The 27,422-nt window shown below is 42.6% G+C and overlaps 1 protein-coding gene across 3 annotated transcripts in view; it reads left to right on the forward strand.

Moving 5' to 3' along the window:
- Positions 1–27,422, forward strand: part of LOC110502682 (KH domain-containing, RNA-binding, signal transduction-associated protein 2-like) — a 135,787-nt gene that overhangs the window by 10,432 nt on the left and 97,933 nt on the right. For all 3 annotated transcript variants that reach the window (XR_016491039.1, XR_002470359.3, XM_021580907.3), the window contains exon 2: positions 14,262–14,389. Coding sequence is in view for 1 of the 3 variants with exons in the window: in XM_021580907.3 (XP_021436582.2) it covers positions 14,262–14,389 (128 nt within the window). In the remaining 2 variants the exon portion in view is untranslated. The remainder of the gene's footprint in view (positions 1–14,261; positions 14,390–27,422) is intronic.

The following is a 27,422-nucleotide window of genomic DNA, read 5'->3' on the forward strand; positions in this document are numbered from 1 at the left end:
GATCACATCAAGGGAGAGGTTTGTGTCCTAGCACCACACTGCCAGGTCTCTGACCTCCTCCCTATTGGCTGTCTCATCGTTGTCAGTGAATAGGTCTAATACCGTTGTGTCGTCTGCAAACTTAATGATGGTGTTGATGTCGTGCTTGGCCACGCAGTCATGGGTGAACAGGGAGTACAGGAGGGGACTAAGCACGCACCCCTGAGGGGCCCCCGTGTTGAGGATCAGCATGGCATATGTGTTGTTGCTTACCCTTACCACCTGGGGGCGGCCCATCAGGAAGTCCAGGATCCAGTTGCAGAGGGAGGTGTTTAGTCCCAGGGTCCTTAGCTTAGTGATGAGCTTTGAGGGCACTATGGTGTTGAGCGCTGAGCTGTAGTCAATGAAGAGCATTCTCACATAGGTGTTCCTTTTGTCCAGGTGGGAAAGGGCAGTGTGGAGTGCAACAGAGATTGCGTCATCTGTGAATCTGTTGGGGTGGGATGCGAATTGGAATGGGTCTAGGGTTTCTGGGATGATGGTGTTGATGTGAGCCATGACCAGCCTTTCAAAGCACTTCATTACTACAGACATGAGTGCTACGAGTCGTTAGTCATTTAGGCAGGTTACCTTGGCGTTCTGGGCACAGGCACTATGGTGGTCTGCTTGAAACATGTAGGTATTACAGACTCGGTCAGGGACAGGTTGAAAATGTCAGTGAAGCCACTTGCCAGTTGGTCATTCATTGCATGCTATGAGTACACGTCCTGATAATCCGTCTGGCCTTGTGAATGGTGACCTGTTTAAAGGTCTTATTCACATCGTCTACAGAGAGCTTCATCAAACAGTTGTCCGGAACAGCTGGTGCTCTCATTCTACCACATCTGACGAGCCTCAGAGCCGGAGTAGTAGGATTCAATCTTAGTCCTGTATTGAATCTTTGCCTGTTTAATGGCTCGTTTGAGGGCATTGCGGGCTTTCTTATAAAAGTCTGGGTAGAGTCCTACTCCTTTAAAGCATCAGCTCTACCCTTTAGATCATTGCGGATGTTGCCATTAATCCATGACTTCTGATTGGGGTATGTACGTACAGTCTTCTTTTTATTGGCTGTGTCTCACTCCATAACATCCCCCTATGTTGGCCTTCCGCATCTGTGGTGGAAGATGGCCGAGCTACAGCGGTGTTTGTTAGACCATGAGACAGCTCGAAAATGGGTCTTCTCATGAAAACCTGTGTAGCGTCCGAACGGCTTGGCCTACTAATGTGACGACTTTATGGAAAGGTGAGAAAATGATGGTGCTACAACCCCCATACGTGTCACGGGACTCGTTTGAACGTAACCCATACAAATTAATGGATATATGGAGGTAGTTTTGTGCAAACAAAAATAAGGGGTTAAATGTGTAAAAAAAATATATATATAGATATAGGACAGACACTTAAAAACCTTAATCCTTTTGATTTATTTTTTGACTGTCTTTCCTGACAATTATGAATATGTTTTTCAATGTGTTTCTATGGGCTATAGTAGTAAGTAATTTAAGCCAAATTCAATATTTTATCAAATTATATTTTTTCAATATACCTAAAGGAGTCCTAAAATTCAAAATCAAATAGCTAAATTGTGACCTTCTTAAAACAATTCCATGTTAGCTTAATAAAACCCCCTCCCCCCAACAGCTTAGACTTTTAAAGAAGGTTAACCTGTCTCCTACCCTTCATCTACACTGATTGAAGTGGATTTAGCAAGTGACATCAATAAGGGATCATAGCTTTCACCTGGATTCACCTGATCAGTCTATGTCATGGAAAGAGCAGGTGTTCTTAATGTTTTGTACACTCACTGTAGTATGGTACATAGGTCTAACTATAACGAAGGCCTTATAATAACTACCACCATGAGTCAGGATCATTGTAAAATATGTCATTATAAACAATTTGATCTTTCATGTCTCATGACGTCACAGCTGTTGAGGTTTGATTATAATAGTGTGTTATACTGGCAGAGAGAAATAGAGAACTGCACATTCAGAAAAAAACAGAGAGCGCTCTGAAGGTGATGGATATTGTTGCTAATTTTGGATGTTCATTCCTCAGGATTAGGCATATTAGCCAAAGATCATTGGCATGCTGTCATTTGAGTGTAAGTAATCAGCGTTTCTAGAAGACTATTATATTATTGCAGGGAAAATGAAGGAGCAGTTTACCAGAAGCCAGTAATTACAGGACAACATTTGCATCAGCTGAGGCATTAGCTGAATAATGTGCTGTAATATTATCCCCAGTCATAGTGATACCCAAGGAATTGTCAATAAAAATCTTTAATGCACACATCATCTTTACATGAACAAACAAAGACGCATAATGGGTTTTAAACATAGACTCATGTCCTTGTACTAATATTCTGTATTGTGTTAAAGGTCCAATGCAGCCATTTTTATCTCAATAGCAAATCATTTCTGGGCAACAATGAAGAAAAATAAACTACATTTCTTAGCGAAGAGCAACTTCTCAAGCAAGAATTATTCTAGAATTGTCTGGTAGTGGTCTGAGTGGGGAGGGGGAAACTGGAAACCATCTGTTATTGGCAAAGAGGTTTGGAATAATAGATGGTGTTCTCTCTCCCGACAGAGATCATTGCAGTGCGGTCTGCATTTTTCATGCTGTTGTCCCTCAGATTATTTGTAAACATTCGTCTTTTTGCTTTGTATGCGTTAGCCTACCAATTGTATTGAAAGCACATATTTTTATATGCATTATTCAGACACTGAACTTCAGTAGCCTCCCTCTCCTCACCTAATTAGTTGGGTGTGCGAGTTCAAGTGAGCCTAGTATGTGTGGTGTCATTGAAATAGAGTAGGCTGCCTGCATGGGTGGAGAATCACGTAGCAGTGAACTTACATGCGAAATTAATTGAAATATGATTAGACTGTAGTTTGCAACAGTGTTTGTAAATAAATGTTGATAATGGAAAGAAGTGGAGGGTGCTGAACCAACGTGAGTCGAGGTGCAATCAAAACATTTAATCATCATTGAAAAGGCACAACGTGCACATAGGTTAGACTACTATGGTGAGCGTTGCACCTTTTCATTTTCAATAAGTATTGATGAACCAATTATTTGTCTCTGCCTGCAATTCGTCCTCCTAAAAGGTAGGCCACAGCCTATATGTAAAACGTAACAAGTGTCGCTGTCATAATTCTTACTGCTTCAATTTCTGTAGCCATACGTGCGAGATCAGGTGCACGTGTGGTCTCAATTAAATAGTCATTTATAGCCTATGCATGGACGGAGAAGCATGGGGAAGTTATCTTTTGTACTTCCTAAATGTGATTAGGCTATGATTTACTACATAAAATATTGATCACCCATATTTCTCTATCTGAACAACATAGCTGAGACCATGGCTGGTAAGTGAGCTGCGTCAAGCCTGAAATAAGATTGCGGGACTGCTGTTGGGTTCTGGGACCAGTTCTAGCGTGTGGGAGTCAGACAGCCAGCGGGTGCTGCCGGGTGTGAAAAGCTGTGGGTGTGGGCAGGTGGGAGCGGGATGAAGAAATCAGTCCCATGCAGACCTCTAGTTTGGAATTCTCTTTCTTATTGGTTGATTAATTAATTTCCCGCCCGCTGATGTCACCAGGCAGGCCAAAACTCCATCCCACCAAAACAGGCTGAAATTTCAGGCAGTCTTTTCAAACAGCTCTTATACTAAAAGGGCATTATCATAATTTTCACAATTTCACAGTATTTTTCCAACCTCATAGTGTGAATACATAAAAAACACAGGAACATCACATTGTTGACTGTACTGAGCCTTTAAATGTAGTCTATATGTGCTGTGAAGGTTAATCACTAATGCTCCAGCGATACATTCCAGTCATTTTGTAATGCAGCATATTTTAACAATCCATACAGAATAATGATCATGTTTTGACCAAATTCACTTTCAGGTCCATGATTGCACATAATGAATCAGTAATAGCATTACAGTCACTCCCCCAAAAAACAGAGCATAAAATGTGGTTGGTAACTTTCAGCAAACATGTTCAAAACCCAGGCAGGTCACCTGTGATACAAGTCAGTATTTGATGTCCATCCAAGTCTGAGGACATTGTGAGATGACATGGAACCTGGCCACTATGGGCAACAGTGAGCGCTGTTACCTTCAAGTAGGCTTAGGTTTTGCAAGGAGGTTGTGGACAGGTTTGTCTCTACCTCTGGTTCCAAAGATTGCATGTTCAAATCCATCAATAGAAAGTTGTTTTTTATATTTTGGTTTTAAGCATATCCCAAACCTTTACCTTAACCATTCTGAGTTAATGCCTAACCTTAAGAATTCGGAGTTAATGCCTGGTCGTCTAATTCTGACGTGAGACTGTGAGATCTAATTCTCAAAATCATGTTTGAATCCCTAAGTGGCATTGAATCCAGAGTGTGGATGGAGTAAACAGCATTGAACCCCACCATCTTAGTCAAACTTGTTTTCCTTACATTAAGTGTAACTAAATGTAATCGAAAATGTAATCTACGTAAACCCCAAAAGTAATGGTTTATTATTAGAGGGCCATAAACAATAACTAGTAATACTCCAAAAAAGGTTAAAATCTCATCTTTCTGGTAGAAATATTTATAAATTGCTGAGGTCTAGTCACTTTTGAGGACACAAGCTCAAGTACACAGTACAAATATGATGAAAATATTCAATATTCGATATGATGTATTTCCTATTCAACAAAGCTGTATGAATAAAGCTTGAAATTACTTCTATATTTTCTACATTTATAAAACAACTAACTTTAATATTTCAGCTTCCTTATAACTGTAAAATACCTATTTGTATATTTTAGTGTTAGAGAAAATGCGCAGATTTTCAAAAGGTCTCTCTTCAACAAAACGTCTGCCTCCGTTGCTGTGAACGTCTCACAGAACTCTAGCTTGGCTTCCTGAACTCGTTAGGACAAACAGAAAGTGTTTTTTGTTTAAAAGTTATTATTATTTTAGATTACTGGCTATAAATCGTTACGATGTAAGGATTCCAGGCATATGCGTGGTTAGTGGCTGTGACATATAGGTTCAGCCAGGAGTTGATGGACAGACGGAAGAGCGAATGAAACGGTAGGAGGGCCATCCCAGCTTCAAGTGGTGTCAGATTTCACATATTGCTTCACACAGGCAGAAAAATACATATTCCTGTCCACGAGAATCAGCACTAACACTCAATTCAAGCCATTTCGATCTATGGTGTCCACATAACGATTTATAAGCAAAATTATTGGTCGGAACTTTACATTTAAATGATCTACATAATTGTCGAAATGACCATGACAAGCTTTTCTCATCTTAATCTTTTTGTATCTTTGTTCTCTGTCTCAATCCCATACTCATACTGCATAGTCCTTATGTAGAGCAAAGACTTCAAAGATAGTAACTGTTCATACTACACAGTAGAATCTAGATCTCAGAGGAGCACTACACAGTATGATCCAGATCACAACGAGAGCTAGGCTTAGTGTTGTCAGAGCAGAATGTTCCCTATGATCATGTACAGGGATGTGTAATCCTGTTGAACCGGAGACCTAATTCTCCCCTGGGGTCTATGTCAGGCTCCAGTCAAACACTCCAGGGGAACTCAAGTGGCTCTGCTGTACTCTGCTCTGCCTGCTGTGGCTCATGAGTTTCATTTGCAACTATAGGTTATATTTTCTCAAGAGATGAAAATGAGATGAATATGAATCATCAGTAGTTATAGTATCTAAAAGTGCATGTCTCATGATATTCGCATTTGCCCGACCACAAATACCTGCCTCTCTAAAAGCCCACCCAAAAACACACCTAAACCAGAGGAGGCTGGTGGGAGGGGCTATGGGAGGATGGGCTCATTGTAATGGCTGGAATGAAATCAATGGAACGGTATCAAACACATCAAACATATTGAAACCACATGTTTGATTCCGTTCCATTCCAGTCATTACAATGATACCCATTCTCCCCCCACCAGCCTCCACTGTCCCAGACATACACAGCCATCCCTGTTGTCTTAAGATGTCTTGATATGTTGAGACATAATTGAGACATCTTGTGACATTTTGAGACATAAATAATTGAAGATGAAATCATGGTGAGGATTGGGTATGGACTCCCTTTCTTTCCAGTTTCTCTTTGGCACTAGAGAGAGACCTTGAGTCACACATAATGTACCTGTAAGCAGGTAAACAATGCTAAAAGGTTGTATTTAGACTAGAGCATCCGTCCATTGTGATTTCTCCCTCAAATAAATTCAAGGTGTACAATCTCCGACCCGACTGGGAATTGGAAATTTGACCATTCGTTGTTTAGCCTGCAGATATGTAGTCAGCCTTACACCATGTTCCCTATTATCTGTTCTGTTAAAAAAGGTTATATTTTCCTGTGGAGAATACATTTGGCCTTTACTTTAAACATAAAAAAGTATTTTACATTGATTCAACCCAGTAAATTATCTTCATGGATTGAATAAATTGTTTAGAAATGGCACACGTTTAAGGGCATTTCAGTTGGCTGCTTTTATTTTAATCTTGCGTATTTGGCCAACCACGTATCGAGCCAGGTCATTCACTCAAAACCCTGTTATCTGACTGTTATCCCACTGGGAGCTAGCACAAGTGTTCCGGTCTTCGGTAAGGTTACTCATCACACAAGTGTAGTTTATCGAACCACCTCCGCTACACTTTCATACCTGAAAATATAGTATCTGAGTAGATATGGTCCATTGACCCATGTCTCATGTTGCACATAGTGTTGCACCTATTGACGTGTATAGCCTATTGTTGAGAGGAAATTCTTTTTTCTTCAGAGCTGAATATTGGAGGTGATAGATGTTTCTGTTGCTTTCTCTTCTGCTTCATAATAATGGTTGTACCAGATATTAATCAGGCCAGGAAGACAGCTCTTAGGATGTGGTCCTGCGCTGTTAAATAAATTATTCAGCCGTTATGTTAGAAGCGGCACATTGAAATCACACAGGAAATATGATCAATGATGATGACAAACTCCCTGGATGTCTATCCTACAGAAAGCAAAGAACATTATGATTGATTCACTGTTTATTTTGTTATAAAATACATGTACTGAATGATAGGAATGTATGGGAGGTAAATGAGATAATACTGCCTCTCTAATTGTTCAGAACAGTGTTACTTAGACCAAGATCCCCAAGCCAACCATAATTCCTGAAATAATTCAATACATTGATTATGCCTCAAAGGCTATCTTTATCATGCAGTCATACAGTAGAGTTGTCTATCCATAATGGCAGCATGTCAGTCTTCGTCTGTGGCTGTGTTTTTAGTCAATTTTTCGTAAGTCAAATTTACTTTTTTATTGTGCCTCTATCTAACCCAAACTTTTAAAATGTGTAGAGGGCAGGAATATATTTTATACATTGAAATGCTAAGGCCGATACATTACAAAGTATGGTGGAAAATAATTTAGGGGCTATCAATGTTCTGATCCCTTGTTGAAACACTCCTCCCAAAACCAATGTGCCTGTTCAATGTGTAAACTGATGTTTTTAAACTGTGGTGCTCTGTGTTTTATGTTGTAAATGTTTGAAACTTTGTGTGCTCCATTTCTGTCCAGGTGTCTCTTGCAAAATATATTTTTTTTATCTCAATGAGACTAACCGGGTAAAATAAAGGTAAAATACATATTTTTTTTAAAGATGTAGAACATTTTATATGATCAAAATGTGAAAAGTAAATTCACAGCAAATTAATTAGTAGGTGGAGGAGGGGTTTAAGGATCATTTTAAAATGGTGTTTGCTGAAAGCGTTGACTGAGTGTTCAGACTGCACAATTGAGATAATTATGAATTTTGAGAGATTCTTGAACCTCTGGTAAACTAATAAACAGGAGACAACAATTCCCATTCTAATTGTCCTCTCAAAAACAATGAGAAACATAAAGTTTGAACAATCTAACTATTGTGCATCAAGGTTTGGGTTAACAAGTGCTTAAGAGTGAATATCCAACTCATGGAGCTAATTGCGATGCAGATTAGATGATTTGTCACCAACAGCTCCCTTTGCCAAATTTATGCAAGGCTGTTTAATACGCCCAGAGTGTGATCACAGCTGTAGGGGTCATTTTGAATTGCGGTGGAATGTGCATCACTTGCTTTTGCAACCATGAAAAACACTTTAAAATGACAAATACTGTAGTTACATGTCATACATGTTTTTGTTCATATTGAACTTTTATTAAATGATCAAACGTATTGAAAGTCCTTTATTCTGCAAAACGTTATGTATGGTTTAAGGATCTTAGATTTGAGCATCTGTGGCCTTCATTTAAGAATATCCTCAATTACCTAAAATGTGTCATTGTTATTTCAGTCATTGGTGTTACCACTACTGGTGGCACAATGTTATCATAATAGTACAAATTATTTAAAGTCATTAAGCTGCCAGTTGATTTATGTATCTACCCAAATACATTTGAAATAAAAAGACAAATGAAGTAATTTTTCCAAAATGCCATGCTAAAATGCCACCGCAATTCAAGAAGGAACCATAGATCATGTTGTCCTAATGAATAACATAATTAATTGCCGCAAATGGTGTTGATGAAACACTTAAATAATGTGTTGATGAAACACCGGTATATCCCCCTCGTGGAGCTAATTGCGATGCAGATTAGATTGTTTAATAATAATATATGGGATTTAGCAGACACTTTTATCCAAAGCTACTTGCAGTCATGCGTACATGCATTTTTTCATATGGTTGGCCCTGGGAATTGAAGCCACAATCCTGGTGTTACAAGTGCCATGCTCTACCAACTGAGCCATACAGGACCACACAGGTTTTTGTCACCAAAAGCTCCTTTTGCCAAATTTATGCAAGACTGTTTCATACACCTTGAATGGAATCGCAGCCGTAGATAATCGTGTCCTAATGGTACTGAAAATCTACCCCATTCAATATACACTGTAAATATATGGCAATATTTTAAGTTGACAATAGTTCTATTACACCATTTCTGATATATCACATGCCTTTCTTTGATGTTCTTGCGTTAGTCAAATCAGGATTATGCCTCTACTGCCATTCATTCCAATGAGATTGTTTTGCATTTCTCCCTGCACGATATGGCTGCCATTTTACACCCCATTCTGGAACTTTGAGGGTTCATGACATAGCCCTTCTAGTAATTTAATAGGATCTCTATGGTCAAAACTCAGTCTTTATTCCGACTTAATTCATGTCTGTCAGATTCCAGCTTTTCCTTGATAGCTCAAGGACATGTGCTGGCATCTTTCTACCAACGCACTTGAAGATTCACTGGATCTCTTTTTGACAGACAGACAGAGAGAGAGAGAGACAGACAGACAGACAGACAGACAGACAGACAGACAGACAGACAGACAGACAGACAGACAGACAGACAGACAGACAGACAGACAGACAGAGATTCAGTAATGTGCATGAAGATGTAGCACCATAATAAGAAATTACCTCCAACAGGTAGGAGAGATCCAAGGAAGATATAACACTTTAATTTGCATCCCAGTGGAACATAGTAAGGTGAACTCTAACTCTCCCTGTCATCTGGAATATATTAGATTATACATATTCATGACTGGGGAAAGAGACGCTTTGATACACTCACACACATGCCAAATGAACATAGTTAGGATCCTTCAAGCGAGAACAACTGTCAAACACGCTATAGGCATCCCTTAAATTGTTTGACTGTTTACGGCATAGTGTACCCAACTGTTAAAACCAGTTACGGCTAGGGGTTCTGCTAGCGGAACGTTTCAACAACATCCGGGTGAAATTGCAGAGCGCGAAATGTAAAAAATGATATTTTAAACATTTAACTTTCATACAATCACAAGTGCAATAGATTAAATTAAAGCTTAACTTCTTGTTAATCAAGCCACCGTGTCAGATTTCAAAAAGGCTTTACGGCGAAAGCAAACCATGCGATTATCTGAGGACAGCACCCCATCATACAAACACATGACAATCATATTTCAACCCGCCAGGCACGACACAAAACTCAGAAATAACGATATAATTCCTACCTTTGAAGAGCTTCTTCTGTTGGCCCTCCGATATGTCCCATAAACATCACAAATGGTCCTTTTGTTCGATAAATTCCGCCGTTATATCTCCAAAATGTCAATTTATTTGGCGCGTTTGATTCACAAAAACACAGGTTCCAACTCGCCCAACATGACTACAGATTATCTAATAAGTTACCTGTAAACTTTGTCCAAACATTTCAAACAACTTTCCTAATCCAACTTTAGGTATTTTAAAATGTAAATAATCAATCAAATTTAAGACGGGATAAACTGTGTTCAATAGCGGATAAAATGAAAGTGGAGCGAGCACCAGGTCACGCACCCCAAACAAAACAGTCCACTTGGCTATACACCCAGAAAGGAAAGGGCTACTTCTTCATTTATCAAAGGAAAAACATCAACCAATTTCTAAATACTGTTGACATCTAGTGGAAGCCATGGGAACTGTAACCAGATGCCTCAGAAATCTAGATTCACATAGAAAACTAATTGAAAACAGTCACCTCAAAAAATGTTTTTCCTGGATGGTTTGTCCTCTGGGTTTCGCCTGCAAAATACGTTCTGTTATACTCACAGACATAATTTTAACAGTTTTAGAAACTCTAGAGTGTTTTCTATCCAAATCTACCAATATATATGCATATCCTAGCTTCTGGGCCTGAGTAGCAGGCAGTTTACTTTGGGCACGCTTTTCATCCGGATGTGAAAATACCGCCCCCTAGCCCGAAGAGGTTTTAAGTACTTGTTTCTAAAGCACTACCCTCAGCAGGGATGATAACATCCCGGATGCATCCGATTTGCTGCTACCGCTTTTGGACTTAACAGAGCAACGCTCGATCTTAACCCCTCCTCCACATTTACTGGATTGGTTGAACAGTGCAGAAGAGAACCCCCCCCAAAAGTTTTTTTCTTCTCGTCAGGACCAGAAAGAAAGAAATGCTGCTGTCAACCCAGAGACATTTTCACATTTGACATGTAATAATGTAGGCAATTTAGCAGACGCTTTTATCCAAAGTGACATACAGTCGAGCATGCATACATTTTTCACGTATTGGTGGGCCCGGGGACTCAAACCCACTAGCCTGGCATTGCAAGAGCCATGCTATGTAGATGCTACTTATTAACTTGGTTTTTACAGACATAACAGTGCAAGGCTTATTAGTGACAGTAACAGTTTGCTGCCTCCACATTGTGCTTTAAAAATAGAAGGCCGTTACTGTTCATTCAGAACGTATCCATGTTAGGTTTGCACAATATATTAAATAACTTTCAGTATTTCAATAGTTGTTGGTAACATTGTTTTCTATAGAACCAATATGACAAGAGGATGGATGTCCTTGTGTTTATTGTTGTTAAATTTAATGTTTTTCAAAATCTGCATCTCATAGGCAGTTAAAATCAGTATTTTTTTCAAGAGAATAACTAATCAATCCTTTCCAAATTTTGTATTCACAAAGGGCCTTCTTGCTCGTACCATCTCAGCTGGCTCTTTTAAATATTTAAAAAGTTAGATATCTGTGTGAGACCTGCCTGCATGCGGCCTGGGGTCACCTGCCTACTTTACTACATCCCCTGGAGAAGGCAGGTGTCACCAAGCCAGCCAGAGCATATGGAATCAGCAGATGTTAGGGATTAAAGGGTACATAGTGGCTAGTGTCAGCAGGTGTTGGAGAGTATGAGTAAGAATTCTGATTTCACTTAGCTGTGGGTTGCTCCTTTCAGAGTCAGAAAGGTTGGTGAGCAGGACGAGGAGATCACAATTCTCCATGTTCAACATTTCTCAGTTTGGCCTCTGTAAGTGTGTCTACGTGGAGAGAAGGTGATTAAGTTAAAAGTGTTTTTCTCGGTACCTCAGCATAATTTAATTTTTGTTAAAATGATCTTATGTGAATCCCTGGCACAATAAAATTGTCACAGTGTTTAGAAATAATTATATGCATAAGTATCACTCCAAAGTAGGAAAGCTCTCTAAACCCTATTCAGTTTGGTACATAAAGGCAGTTTAAAATTGTGCTGTTTGCTACAGCCTCAACACTCCTATAACCAGACACTAGCTTTGCTGAATCAAATTCACAACATCATGGCATTTTCAAAGCGGCACACACTGGAAATGTCTCATTAGGAGCTCAGTTGAGCTCCTTTACGTGAGACTGTTGAAACAAGTGAGTTTGTGGGAACAAGACAGCACTGGCAGTGTGTTCCAATCCAAAGAATCTCCCTAGCACATGTGATACAATCAAACAGATTCTGTCATGTTGGAAAGAGCCATGTAGTTCAATCTGATGAAAACCTCTCTGAATCAACCACATTACTGGGACTGTCCTGTCAGTCTGGGAAATGCACAATCAGCAATGTCTGATAAATGCATTCGACTGAAACCTAAGTATTACCGACATTAAATCCACTCTGAATTTAGCTCCTGGTACCTTGACATAAGCAACATCAGTGTTTTTCTGAGGGCACTGATGACTGTAAAGGATAAAGGACTGACGCAAAATTGAGGAATCATTAAGCCAAGATGTTTAATATGCAGGAAAGACATCAAGGAAACCCAACTACAGTAGCTGGAAACATAAATCAGACCATAATGAGTTGATTACTTTACAGCCAGACTCTTGAAATGCCATGTGGTTCCTTCTTCACACAGGGAACTGCATAGCCTGAACTGGAGCCAACATTCCAGACTTTGTAAGCTTGGCTTTCTTTGTGGAGACACAATGTACAGTTCTCCCCAAAATATCATTACACACACTAACAGTTAGGGCCACAAGCGGTGCATTTCAATCTAACACGATTTGTAGCATTTATGGTGTGTCGTCCCCAATGGTTAAACAAAATTACATTTTGGCTACACAACTCGGTACAGTAGATTCCCCTCACAGGTGCTTCTACTTTGTGTGTGTTCTGTGGACACAGGTAGTTTGTAAAAACGTATACTGCATAGTATGACAGAGGCATTGATTGAATCCAGCCCAAAGAGTCATACTGTACGCACCCTCAGCGGGGCCAGAGAAACCAGAAGCTTTCGGTTTTCAGGGGAAAAGCAGAGAAGAGGCAAAGCCTGGAAAGCGGTGAATTCAACCCTGCTCAGGTTATACAGTACGTGCTCCAGTATGTCCAGAATTCCTCTCATGAACATTGTTTTACCCTTACAAGCTGTATGCTATCGGCTCAGTTTGAGTTGCTTTACTTTGCTTTCACTATTCACTTTTTGCCTTGGTATTATAACTATCATCCTACACAGAGGCTTAAGGCCTGAATGGAATGTAGAATAGAAGCATCATTCTGCTGTAGAATTTCTGGAGTTTTAGAAGGAACAAAGCCTTTCAGGTTCATCTGCAACTGAGACAAATGCAGTAGCACCTTACACAACCATGCCATCCCCCACCCTCTAAAGCCACCTGCCAGGAAGCTCTGCCAACAGGATGCACTTTACCCCCGTTTTCCTCACACCTTTTGTTTGTCATAGAAGTGTAGAAATAGATGGAGCTACATTGCTCTAGATCAGAACTGCTGAGGACGAGAGGAGGGGGTGGCTGTCCTAGTGAGAGATCACCCCACCCCCTGCTGCCTGTCTTCCTATCTTTCCCTTGCCCAGGTCTCCCTAGTATTGTTATACAAGAGTGGCGCAGGGCGCGGGTTGATAATGCATATTTCTGCTGAGCATTAATTTGCCAGTGACAGAGTGGTATCCCCAGAGAGGACAGGTGACAGCTTCATTTCCATCTCCGGTTTGGTGGCTGTACGCCTTTTACTCAACTCTCTCAAGTGCTATAAAATGTATCAAGCAAGAAATCACTGCTCGGTGCAGTGGGTTCCCAACTCATGACTGTCTCACTCAAACAGGTTATGTATGCTTGACCTGACAGCTCATGTCAACTACTCCTCTCACCATTTAGACACTAGAAAAAACGTTGATTATGATGACCAGTCGGAAGGTATGTTTAGGAACGGAATTATCCTGATTACGCTGTCACAGATCTCGGTTCACATTATAATACAAATAAATAAGGTGCATTTGATGGCACAGTGGAACCAAGGAGAACCAAGGAGAACCAAAGAGACACTATGGGCGTCCAATAAAGAAAACAAATAGGCTACCATTTGAACCCAGGTCGTCTCTGTCAATGATAAGGATGTTGAGGAACGTTGTTTAACCTTTCTGTTGAAGTTCTGTTTGTATACCTAATCATTTATTCTTTTCCTACAGAAATCACAAAGTATGAGGGGGATGAGTTGAGAAAAGACGGTGATGTGAAGAAATACCTCGATATCATCAGTAACAAAAACATCAAGCTCTTGGAAAGAGTACTAATCCCAGTTCAACAGTACCCAAAGGTAAGACAACCCAACATCGTTATGTTTGATCCCTTTTTATTATTCCATTAAAACCACAAACAAATAAAAAAATACTAAATGCTCATTTGTTAGAAACTCTATACAACATCAACATACTTCTTGACAGTGGATGAAGACACAGATGGAGTTGGGACCATATTGGCCATCTTGGGGGCTAAGAGTAAATCATTTCTGATGCCAAGAGTGCGGACCTCTTCACCCCATGTTGTGGTCAATACATCTGACTGTACTGTGAGAATGACTGGCCAGTGTGTGTGTGCATGTGTGCATGTGTGTGTGTGTGTGTTGATGATCACATTGCAGCCCTCTGATCGGGGGAGTGGGACAGTGTGGGGAAAGCTCCAGGGTTTGATCAACCTTCTCTAGCCCTAGATGGTGGGTGTGTTAGGCATGGCGAGGGGAGCATATGATTGCATCTGACTCATATGGGGTCAGGGTGGTTCCTGCCTGCCTCCCTCCCCGCTATCTGATGCAGAAAAATATAGCTAATTGATTGGGAGACATGTTAAAGATAGCTAGGGCTATTAATTCATTAGTCATGATCATATTTGTTTGTCGCTTATTGTATGCTCACACACAGTAATTATCAATGTGCTGCTGAAAGTGCTTCTCTTTATAGATAATGTTGAGAATCGATGTATGCGCGTTATAGTTTTAATCAATTGACATGCATTTATTGTGTATTCAGCTGTAGGGGAGAGTGGGGTAACTTGAGCCAAAGGGGTAAATTAAGCCACCCATGTTTCAAGGAAACCATACACAAAATGTATAATTTGACAAAATATTTAGGATGAGGTCATCATTTCATGGGGTTTGTGAAGGAAAAAGTGGTAAGCAAGTTAGGTCCAAAACACAGATTTTCACCAAGTCAAATTAATCAATTGTGTTCGGTGGAGATTTTAGCATGTCAATCTTGGTGGGGCAAACAACAATTTTTTTTAGATGCATTCCAACGAAGTCACTACACAACTCTAAAAAATACATTAATTGCACTATAACTGACAAATGATGCCCACAAACATTTAGGGTCTACATAAAGCTGTCCCGAGAGTGACAGCGACATAATTCAGTTCTTACAGGTTTTTTCCCTGTACACCAAGTCCGAACCGTTAGATAAATAACGGGGTCACATAAGCAGACAATGAAAGCTCTTACAATATACAATAATTACATTTCTCTAAAACAGGCTATAGGCTACATGTGCACTACCAATTCAGAACAGTAGGCTATATACCTATTTGTTCAGCACTTTTAAAATAATACCAAATTATTAGGATGAGACACATTTTTTTTTAAACTAGGCAAGTCAGTTAAGAACAAATTTTTATTTTCAATGATGGCCTAGGAACAGTGGGATAACTGGCTTGTTCAGGGGCAGAACAACAGATTTTTACCTTGTCAGCTCTGGGATTCGATCTTGCAACCTTTTGGTTACAAGGCCAACGCTTTAGCCACTAGGCTACCTGTCACCCCATAGGCTACTAACTGCTTACTACACAACATACACTTAATATTACTTTCTTAGCTATAGTATGCATATTACATCACTTATGCAGCAGCATACTAGACATATTTATGGACTCATCCTTGTTGTGCTGTGCTCACTTGAACAGGTTGGCACGGTGGTCCTTTTTGTGGGCAAACTTCTCAATTACTTTGTCATCAAAGTCTGGCATTCTCTGGATGAAGTCATGCTGGATTGACAGCATGGCCAATGCATTTAACCCTTTCTGGCCCATGGAGTTACATGTGAAGGTTTTTATCCTTTTAAGGGTAGAAAAGTTTCTCTCTAAACTTTGTGGTTGAAGAGAGACCATCTCAGACAAGGCCTCCTGCAGGTTGTTCTCGTAGATGGATTTTAATAAAGAAAGTGCTGTCTTTCCAGTGTGCAGCTCAGGATGCCGGTAGAGAGTGGACAGCTCTGTTTTCATCTTCTCCTGGTTGCCCACAGGCCCTAGCTTGGTAGCACACTGGAGTTCTGCGGTGCTGAAAGGACTGTACATACTGGGGAAAATGAGCTGTCCACCAACTTTGCTGCAATTAAGTGGTCACTTTCAGAAAACCTTTCTTGCACATGAGCAGCGATTGTGTCGCATGCCTCCATCCCGGGTGCAGTGTTAAGTTCTCCGCCTTGGTTCAGTGGCAACAACGTGTCCTTTGGCAAGTGCATCAGTTTGCTCGCAAATGTTTTTGAATGTTCACCTTGAAGTTGTTGATTGCTCCGGCGATTCCTGCTGCATCAATGGTTCGTTTCTGCTTTTTTGTTGTACAAAACATCCACCTCTGGCATGACCAAGGAAAATAACTCTAGCAGTTGTAGAAATGTGGGATCCTTGAGTTTTATGGACAGGCCATAAGCCTCGCTAATGGTGATCTCATCCCATCCAGGCTGCGTGTGGATGTCCTCCATGCACTGGGCCAGTGCCCCACGGTCCTCCCACACAGCATTGACGGTTCTGCTTTTGAAGTTCCATCATGTACCCGGTTGGCCTGGGGACCCGTCTGTTCGTTGATTCCGTGAGAGTGGAGAGTCTTTTGGGTGTCCCCGTGAAAAAGGTGGAAAAGGAGGATAGGTCTGCAAAAAAAAATGTTTTTAAGCATGCTCACTCTACCAGCACAAAGTTGCTGAAGTGTTAGATTCAGTTGGTGTGCGTAACAGTGCACAAATTGCACGTTTGGGTAAGTCTCCTTCAGTAGCGTTTGGACACCGCGTACATTAATCAATCAATCAAATGTATTTATAAAGCACTTCCTACACAAAGTGCTGTACAGAATCCCAGCCTAAAACCCCAAACAGCAATCAATGCAGGTGTAGAAGCACGGTGGCTAGGAAAAACTCCCTAGAAAGGCCAGAACCTAGGAAGAAACCTAGAGAGGAACCAGGCTATGAGGGTTGGCCAGTCCTCTTCTGGCTGTGCCGGGTGGAGATTATAACAGAACATGGCCAAGATGTTCAAATGTTCATAGATGACCAGCAGGGTCAAATAATAATAAATCACAGTGGTTGTAGAGGGTGCAACAGGTCAGCACCTCAGGAGTAAATGTCAGTTGGCTTTTCATAGCCGATCATTCAAAGTATCTCTACCACTCCTGCTGTTTCCAGAGAGTTGAAAACAGCAGGTAGCACGTCCGGTGAACAGGTAAGGGTTCCATAGCCGCAGGCAGAACAGTTTAAACTGGAGCAGCAGCACGACCAGGTGGACTGGGGACAGCAAGGAGACATCGGGCCAGGTAGTCCTGATGCATGGTCCTAGGGCTCAGGTCCTCCGAGAGAGAGAGAGAGAGAGAGAGAGAGAGAGAGAAAGAAAGAAAGAAAGAAAGAAAGAAAGAAAGAAAGAAAGAAAGAAAGAAAGAAAGAAAGAAAGAAAGAAAGAAAGAAAGAAGGAAAGAAGGAAAGAAGGAAAGATAGAAAGAAAGAAAAAGAGAGAGAATTAGAGAGAGCATACTTAAATTCACACAGGACACCGAATAAGACAGGAGAAATACTCCAGATATAACAGACTGACCCTAGCCACCCGACACATAAACTATTGCAGCATAAATACTGGAGGCTGAGACAGGAGGGGTCGAGAGACACTGTGGCCCCGTCCGATGATACCCCCAGACAGGGCCAAACAGGCAGGATATAACCCCACCCATTTTGCCAAAGCACAGCCCCCACACCACTAGAGGGATATCTCCAACCACCAACTTACCATCCTGAGACAAGGCCAGGTATAGCCAACAAAGATCTCCCCCACGGCACAACTCAAAGGGGGGTGCCAGTTACCACTCATTACCGCTGCCCTGTCGTAGGTTTGTGCAACCAGCTTCTCCTTGACATTCAGCGGCACTAGGACTTGTTTGATAATGTTAGAGAGGCAAACACCAGTTTTGTCCTTCACCTCTACAAACTCCAAAAACCTCTCACACACACTGTTGTCTGGTAGTGCAGCACTATCACCATCTGTGATTTACACTAGACATCAGTGGTCTCGTCTGCCTGTACAGACGCAAAAGGTGTCTCAGACACCTCCTTAGCTTCTCTGTGCACTTCATACATACAATCCAAAAGTTTGTTTTGGATCGTGCTTGATGTACCCTTAAACATTGGTTCGTCGTCATAATGCCTTTCTAGCCTGTAATCTCCTTCAAGCATTGTCTCAAAAATACACATGAAACGCCTGTGTTCAAGGAGTCGGCCGACTAGTCATGGCCCCTCAGTGCTGTCTCACAATTTCTGCACAATTGAATGCATGCTATGTCAAGCACGTACCTATTCTCCTTGTTGGTTGTGAAGGTCGTTGGCCCGTCTATATGCGGTGTGTAGTTGAGCCACAACGTTTGATTTCCCCAGTAATCCAAGTTTAACAGCTTTGTCTATATGTGATACACAATTCTCATGTTTTGAAACCCTTTCAGACAGATGTTTTAAATCCTTAAACCCAGACTTGGACCACACACCCTCTCCACTGAATAACAGGCAGGGGAAGCAAAATTGTGATTTCTTTGAGATGCTTGCAGTTAGTCACTGCTTCCTTCCAAACCACTGATTGTTGAATTTGCGATTTCCGACTTGTTGTGTAATCTTTATGTCCACGTTTTAGCTTTCATTTCTATTCATTTGACAAGGATTGAAAAGGATTTGTCAGTAAATTGCCGACTAGATTCATGATGATGACTGCTAGCTTGCTAGCTACAATTTTGAAAGTATGATGTTGTCCAATCAATGGTACTGTAGATATAATGTGATTTGATGTCATTCTATCTGTGGCCAATGACCTTGAGCATTCTTGGATGGGCACTTCTAATGTAAATCTATTGCAGCACCCAAGGAGCAAAAATTATTGAGCTCTACCCATAAGACTTGACGGTGACGTAGTGTCCCGATGAGTGACAGAACACTGAGCCAATCACGGCGCAACACTCCCCATATTTTCTGCTGGTTTGCCCCACCACCATAGAAAGCACTGAGCTAGGCTTAAAACACCTGCATTTTGGAGCTGCCTAACTCAAGAAAGCAAAACAGAGACTGTATATATTTTTTTACATTGTTTGCAACTGGTATGTGACACGTATTAATCCCAAAATAACAAGCAAAACAGGCAAGCCCCAACAAAAACAAAAATGTGGGGCTCAAAACAGGCAAGCCCCAACAAAAACAAAAATGTGGGGCTCAAAACAGCTCTGCCCCACCTGCCCTGAATGATGGGTCGCCACTGATTGTTAGAGGTTTCATGACGCTTGGATCTAAACCAAAGTAGATCATTTTAAGATTGTTCTATACACCAGTTGAGGTATCTATAACCTTCAACATGAGGTCCTAAACCTAGCATGAAAGTGCATCTGTTGCTGTGTGGGCTAATATAGTCAAAATGTTGTGCCATGAGACAACTTTTTTTGGACAAGGTATGTTCTCAAAACTGTAATGTTTACATTAATTCTGATTAATCCTGATATCTTTGTTTGCAAGAATACTATATTTCTCTTGATGGAGTGAAAAATAAAAAATCGTACCCCATTCTCCCCTATATTTATTATTATTATTGGGGAGGCCTCTGGGTAGAATAATGTCTTATTCATGCTATGGTCTATAGAAACATAGAATAATTAAAGTAAAAACCTGAAAACTGTGATTTCCATCAGAAAGTAAGTTGGGATTTTGATTTTTGATTTATTTTGTTATTTTGTGCCCCTGTGAGTTTCTGACAAAGAGATATCAGTGTAGTTATATTGCGCCACTGTGTTTAACCAAACTTTCCAATCCTGCCCTACTTTTCATCTGTAGCTCAGCTCAGTGGAATGTGTATAAATTAGGCCATCTTCTTTTGTGAAATTCAGAGATTTGTACCATGGCAACTGTACATGCTGCACAATATCAATACTCAAGCCCCGGGGTGTCAAACTCATTTTTCCCAGGGGGGCGCATTCGGTCTTCAACGAGGTCCGGAGGGCCACACTGTCTCAATTGATTATATTTCTTCGCTGTCAAAATGTGCAAAAAATTGTCCTTTATCCATTGTTTGGGGAATTTTCTATGCTCCCTGGCTGTCTACCTTTCATTTAGTTGATTATTAGCGAGCTGGACACAGTCAATTTAACAGTCATTTTAATCCTCCTGCTGTGTTCCGGTCGAATTGGACCGATTTACAAGTTCTCTCTCTGAAAAATGTAGTTAATTTAATCTGATTGTCTGATTGTCATACATTTTGATGATTTTGATTACATTTGGATGTTTTATTTAACTTTTGTACACCTGTGGTGTTCCCGGTCTAAAATGACCGGTCATTAGAAATGAATGGGTGAGACTACAATTAGTGTATAAAATTGAATTCAGGCACATGTCCATTCATCAGATGGACACACTTCCTCTCCCAGATCCCCATATACATGTGTGTTTGAGCACACACACACACACACACACACACACACACACACACACACACACACACACACCTCACTCCCCTTCTTGGCTTCCATGGCAACCCCCACGGGTACCTCAATAGAATCTTTCCCCCATGGAACCACAGCTGTTGGCATTCTCACAAACAATCGCAACATTGTTTCAATAATATATAGAACTTTTCACGCAGCTTTGGTATATAAAGCTTTTTTGAGGCCTTGCTCTCAATTCATTCTGTGGCAGCACAATGACCAAACGATATACTGTATGTGAGGCTCTTGAGGCTCATGACACTGGTGAGGAGGAGAGAGTCCTTGTTAAACTTTGACACAAAGTAGTCTGTGATAAATAGCACAATATGTTTCATCTGAGTATTTGTTATAGTCAAAATAATCCATACATTATGCTTTTTTCCTTCAAAACCGAGTTGTATGATCTCAGGTCAATGAGGCTTACAGGCCATAAATAGCAAATAGGTTCCGCTACTGTCTGTGTTATGAGTCTGAGATGCTGGGGAGACCTGTGTTGTTGTGTGTTTTCTTGCTCTGTAGTGAATTGGCATTTGGTTCAAAGCAGTTTGGACGTGCATCCCTGGACCAGGTGCGCGCTGATGCCGTTCTTCAGCATTTGGTTGAAGCGTTCCACCCTTCCGTTAGCTTGTGGGTTGTAGTAGGCCGTGCGGATGTGTTTGATTCCCTTGTTGATGAGATAGGAGGAGAACTCGAGGTCAGCTGGGGCCCATTGTCCGTGGTGAGGGTGAGGGGTAGGCCCCACCTTGTGAACAGGCTGTCTAGGATGTCCACAATGGCCTGTGTTGTGACAGTTCCGACAGGAACCACTTCTGGCCACTTAGAGTGGAGGTAATGTGCCACCACCAGGAAGTGCTGATGGTGAGGGACTGCGTGCCCATGGATCTTGCCACAGATGTCCAGCTGGATGTGCACCCAGGGGCGGGACGGCCACGCGAGAGGCTGCAGGGGGGGTGGGGCGGACTTTCCTGTTTTCCCACTGAGGAGGCATGCAGCACAATCCCTGACCAGGGCTTCAATGTCATGGTCGATGCCTGGCCACCACACAAGGTCTCGACATTGCTGCTTGACCTATGCCCAAGTGACCCTCGTGCTCCATTGATAGAACATATGCACGCAGGCCACTCGGGACCACAGTGCAAAACCCTCGAGAGACACAGACTTCTTCCCTGCAAGAAAGTTTGTGCTTCACACTGGCGAAAATCGGCAGTTCTTCTGGCACACGTGCTGGCCATCCAGTGCATATGTAGATGTGCAGGGTAGACAGTGTGGGATCCTGTTCCGATGCTTACTTCTGCTCCTCCAGTGAGACTGAAGGGGAGTGTAGAGCATTTGACCGAGCTCTGTTACATTGTCGTCTGGCAAGACAGTCAGAGTAGGAGCGTCAAAGGATCGAGAGAGGAGGTCTGCCACCACGTTATCCCTCCCCGGAGTGAACTTCAGCTGATAGTCATACTGTCTGAGGTGGTCGGCCCATCTGTGCAGCCGAAGTGGCTTGTGGCCAGTTCCTGATGCTGACAGTAGCGTTTTGAGGGACTGGTGGTTAGTTTGGAGCGTGAACAGCTGGCCGTATAGGTAGAGGTGCCACCTTTCACACGCCCAGACACAGGCCAGTGCTTCTCGTTCGCCCACAGAGTGCCATTGTTCAGTGGGGCTCAGGGCCCATGAGGCGAAGGCGACGACCTCTCAATGCCATTCTGCAGCTATGAGAGGACAGCTCCTAGTGCTCCAGCTGAGGCGTCACAGGTGACAATGGTGGGGCAGACGTGGTTAATGTGAGCCAAAACTTGCGCTTCATTGAGTCTGAGCAGGCTTCCGTCCAGGCTCGTCCTTCTTGAGGAGCTGGTGCAGGGGCGCTGTGGCCTGAGAGTAGTGGGGCCGAAACCGGAGGTAGTAGGCTGCCATGCCCAAGAATGAGGCCACCTGAGAGGCTGAGGTCAGTTCCGGGATGCGGAGGATGGCTTCAATGTTCGACATGAGTGGGGCAATGCCTTTGGACGACAGGCGGAAACTCACAAACTCGACGGCTGAAGCTGCAAAAGGTGCACTTTCCACCGTTCAGGGTCAGGTTGTTCCGCAGTAAAGCACTGAATACTCTTTGGAGTCAATGGTCATGGATGTGGAGGTCAGGGCCGTGGACCATAATGTCATCCAGATAGACTGCCACCCTGGGTTTTTCAGTGAGGATGGTGCTCATCGCCTTCTGGAAGCAGCTGGGGGCGGAGCTAAGTTCAAAAGCCATGCGTGTATATCTGAACACACCAGCATGTGTGACAAAGGCTGTGAGGTCTCTGCTGGTTGGGTGGAGGGGCACCTAAAGTTAACCCTGACGCCGGTCAAGCTTCGTGAAGACCTTGGAGCAATGAAATTGTGAGGACAGCTCCTCAGCTGTAGGCAAGAGGTAGTTATCCGGGACAACAGTCTTGTACACAGCACAGAGATCCACACAAGTCCGGATTCCACCTGACTTTTTGGTTGTGATGACCAAGGTTGAAATCCAAGGGGCAGCGTTGACCCTGTCAATGACACCTGCCTCCAACTGTGACGTCATCATGCAGTGCAAAGGGAATGCGCCGCAGGGGCTGCATGACTGCGGTCACGTCCGGGTTCACTAGGGACCTGTGTGTAAAAGCTGTGAGGCAGCCCAGTCCATCAAACAGAGTTGGCCGGTTCTGTTGCCATGTGCCAGTAACTTGGTGGATAGCTGACCCACTGTCATCTCTTAGTGTGAACCCTAAGCTTAAGAAGAGGTTGAGGCTCAGGAGCTTGGCACCCCACTTTGCAACGTGAAATGTGAATGATGGCAGGTGCTTGGCGCTGTAGTGCACTGGGACCTGGAGGGTGCCTGAAATGTCTATCTTGGATCTACCATACCCACACAGTGCAGTTGAGGTCTGTTGGAGTGGTAGGTGACTGAAAAACTTGTGGTAAGTTGCAAGGTTGAGCAACGACACCGCAGTGCCAGTATCCAGTAGCAAAGGCAAACCCACCTCACCCAGCTGCACAGTGCCTGTCTTGAAGGACACATGGATAGTGAGACGGTTCTGATTTCACTGTGTTCATGGTGAGAGCGAGATGCAAATAAGGGCCTGTTCTGGGTGGAACTAGCAGTTGGGGCAGAACGACACACTTTAACAAAGTGATTGTATTTTAAACAGTTCTTGCATATTTTCCCACGGGCTGGGCAGTTTGAAGCCATTGAATTCTGAGAGCTAGCCCCACAGTTGCCACTGCTACTTCGGTTTGTTTGTCTGTGTGACTGCTGCACAGGCATGGTGGTGTCTGTGTCCATGCATCTATTGACGTGGGAGGGTGTGCGCAGCGTGTGATCGTTGTAGTGCACATGCTCGGGCTGAAGCTGCTGTGTGAGAATGGCTGGGGGCCAAGTGTATCCTGCAGAGCTGTCTGTTATCATAGTAGAGCATTCCAAAGCTGATTCCTGGAGTGCTATTTTAATAGCTCCATCAAGTTGTAAAATATCTGATTCCAAAAGCAGTGTCTCTCTTGTCTTTTCACATAATGTCCCCTCTATCAGCTGATCCCTGATGATCTAGCCACGCAGCTTTGAATGGACTCACCCAGGAATTGGTGTCTGTTCCGTAACCGGTAGCGTTGGAGGAGCACTCACTCTTTCCCAACGAAGTGGTTCCGTAGGAGGCTGACTGCAGGTGTGAATGTAGGAGCCGATCCAAGCGCTCTGAAAATCCTCTGTCCCTCTGTACTGAGGCAGTGATGGAGCAGTGCTGTCCTCCGCTTGTCGGAGATTGTAGAAAAGTCCATAGCTTCAAGATAATTGTTAAAACTTTCAAGTCAGTTATTCCACGGACTGGAGGTTCGCCAAGCACGGCGAGGAATGGTTCTGGTGGTGGTAAGCTGAATTCAGCCATCTTCGTCGCCAATGTTATATTTAGCTTAGCTGTCAAAGAACGCACATCCGGGGCCTCCCGGGTGGTGCAGTGGTTAAGGGTGCTGTACTGCAGCGCCAGCTGCGCCACCAGAGACTCAGAGTTCGCGCCCAGGCTCTGTCGTAACCGGCAGCGACCGGGAGGTCCGTGGGGCGACGCACAATTGGCCTAGCGTCATCCGGGTTAGGGAGGGTTTGGCCGGTAGGGAAATCCTTGCCTCATCGCGCACCAGCGACTCCTGTGGCAGGCCGGGCGCAGTGCGCGCTAACCAAGGTTGCCAGGTGCACGGTGTTTCCTCAGACACATTGGTGCGGCTGGCTCCCGGTTTGGATGGCACTGTGTTAAGAAGCAGTGCGGCTTGGTTGGGTTGTGTATCGGAGGACGCATGACTTTCAACCTTCGTCTCTCCCGAGCCCGTACGGGAGTTGTAGCGATGAGACAAGATAGCAGCTACTAAAAACAATTGGATACCACAAAATTGGGGAAAAAAGGGGTAAAATTCAAAAACATTCAAAAACAAATAAAAAAGAACGCACATCCGCACAGTTTCACATTGCACATCACTCTCTCGTTTAATGACATGTGGCACTCATCCTGACAACCCATTCATCTCTCAAACAACACACTATCTCAAATCATAATAACGTACAGTATGAAAACAGCACGTCGTACCATACATAACAAATATATGTATTATTATGGATTTATAATCAGCTATAATGGTGCAGTCATTTTGGACCAGGAACACAGAATGAATTAACATAAAACGAACACAACAGGAGGGTTAAGTGCATCACGCTGACAGAGATAAACACCTCTCTGGGAAGAGGAAGGGCGGGAGTGTATGCTTCATGATTAACAGCTCATGGTGTAATCATAACAACATACAGGAACTCACCTGACCTAGAATTCCTTACAATTAAATGCCAGCCATTTTACCTCCCAATAGAATTCTCGTCAGTTACAGTGGCTTGCAAAAGTATTCACCACCTTGGCATTTTTCCTATTTTGTTGCCTTACAACCTGGAATTAAAATTGATTTTTGGAAAGGTTTGTATCATTTGATTTACACAACATGCCTACCGCCCTGAAGATGCAAAATATTTTTTATTGTGAAACAAACAAGAAATATGACAAAAAAAAACAGAAAACTTCAGCCTGCATAACTATTCACCACCCCCAAAGTCAATACTTTGTAGAGCCACCTTTTGCAGGAATTACATCTGCAAGTCTCTTGGGGTATGTCTCTATATGCTTGTCACATCTAGCCACTGGGATTTTTGCCCGTTCTTCAAGGCAAAACTGTTCCAGCTCCATCAAGTTGGATGGGTTCCGCTGGTGTAGAGCAATCTTTAAGTCATACCACAGATTGTCAATTGGATTGAGGTCTGGGCTTTGACTAGGCCATTCCAAAACATTTAAATGTTTCCCCTTAAACCACTCAAGTGTTGCTTTAGTTGTATGCTTAGGTTCATTGTCCTGCTGGAAGGTGAACCTCCGTTCCAGTCTCAAATCTCTGGAAGACTGAAACAGGTTTCCCTCAAGAATATCCCTGTACTTAACGCCATCCATCATTCCTTCAATTCTGACCAGTTTCCCAGCCCCTGCCGATGGAAAAATATCCCCACAGCATGATGCTGCCACCAACATGCTTCAATGTGGGGATGGTATTTTCAGGGTGGTGAGAGGTGTTGGGTTTGCGCCAGACATAGCGTTTTTCTTAATGGCCAAAAAGCTCAATTTTAGTCTCATCTGACCAGAGTACCTACTTCCATATGTTTGGGGAGTCTCCCACATGCCTTTTGGTGAACACGAAACGTGTTTGCTTATTTATTTTTTAAGCAAAGGCATTTTCTGGCCACTCTTCCGTAAATCCCAGCTCTGTGGAGTGTACTGCTTAAAGTGGTCCTATGAACAGATACTCCAATCTCCACTGTGGAGCTTTGCAGCTCCTTCAGGGCTATATTTGGTCTCTTTGTTGCCTCTCTGATTAATGCCCTCCTTGCCTGGTCTGTGAGTTTTGGTGGGCGGCCCTCCCTTGGCAGGTTTGTTGTGGTGCCATATTCTTTCATTTTTTTTATAATGGATTTAATGGTGCTTCGTTGGATGTTAAAAGTTTCTGATATTTTTTTATAACCCAACCCTGATCTGTACTTATCCACAACTTTGTCCCTGATCTGTTTGGAGAGCTCCTTGGTCTTCATGGTGCCGCTTGCTTGGTGGTGCCACTTGTTTAGTGGTGTTGCAGACTTTCAGAACAGGTGTATATATACTGAGATTATGTGACAGATCATGTGAGACTTAGATTGCACACAGGTGGACTTTATTTAAGTAATTATGTGACTTCTGAAGGTAATTAGTGGCACCAGAACGAATTGCAAAAATCGCTGAAGTTGGAGACCTTTATTTCCCTCACGAACTTCAAACATCTGCTATCTGAGCAGCTAACCGATCGCTGCAGCTGTACATAGTCCATCGGTAAATAGCCCACCCAATTTACCTACCTCATCCCCATACAGTTTATATTTATTTACTTTTCCACTCTTTTGCACACCTGTATCTCTACCTGCACATGACTATCTGAGCATTTATCACTCCAGTGTTAATCTGCAAAATTGTAATTATCCACCTACCTCCTCATGCCTTTTGCACACAAAGTATATAGACTATTTTAGACTTGTTTATTTTTTTACTCC

This window comes from Oncorhynchus mykiss, chromosome 23 (genome assembly GCF_057628025.1).
Source record: "Oncorhynchus mykiss isolate SJ-2025 chromosome 23, ASM5762802v1, whole genome shotgun sequence".
Taxonomy (NCBI): domain Eukaryota; kingdom Metazoa; phylum Chordata; class Actinopteri; order Salmoniformes; family Salmonidae; genus Oncorhynchus; species Oncorhynchus mykiss.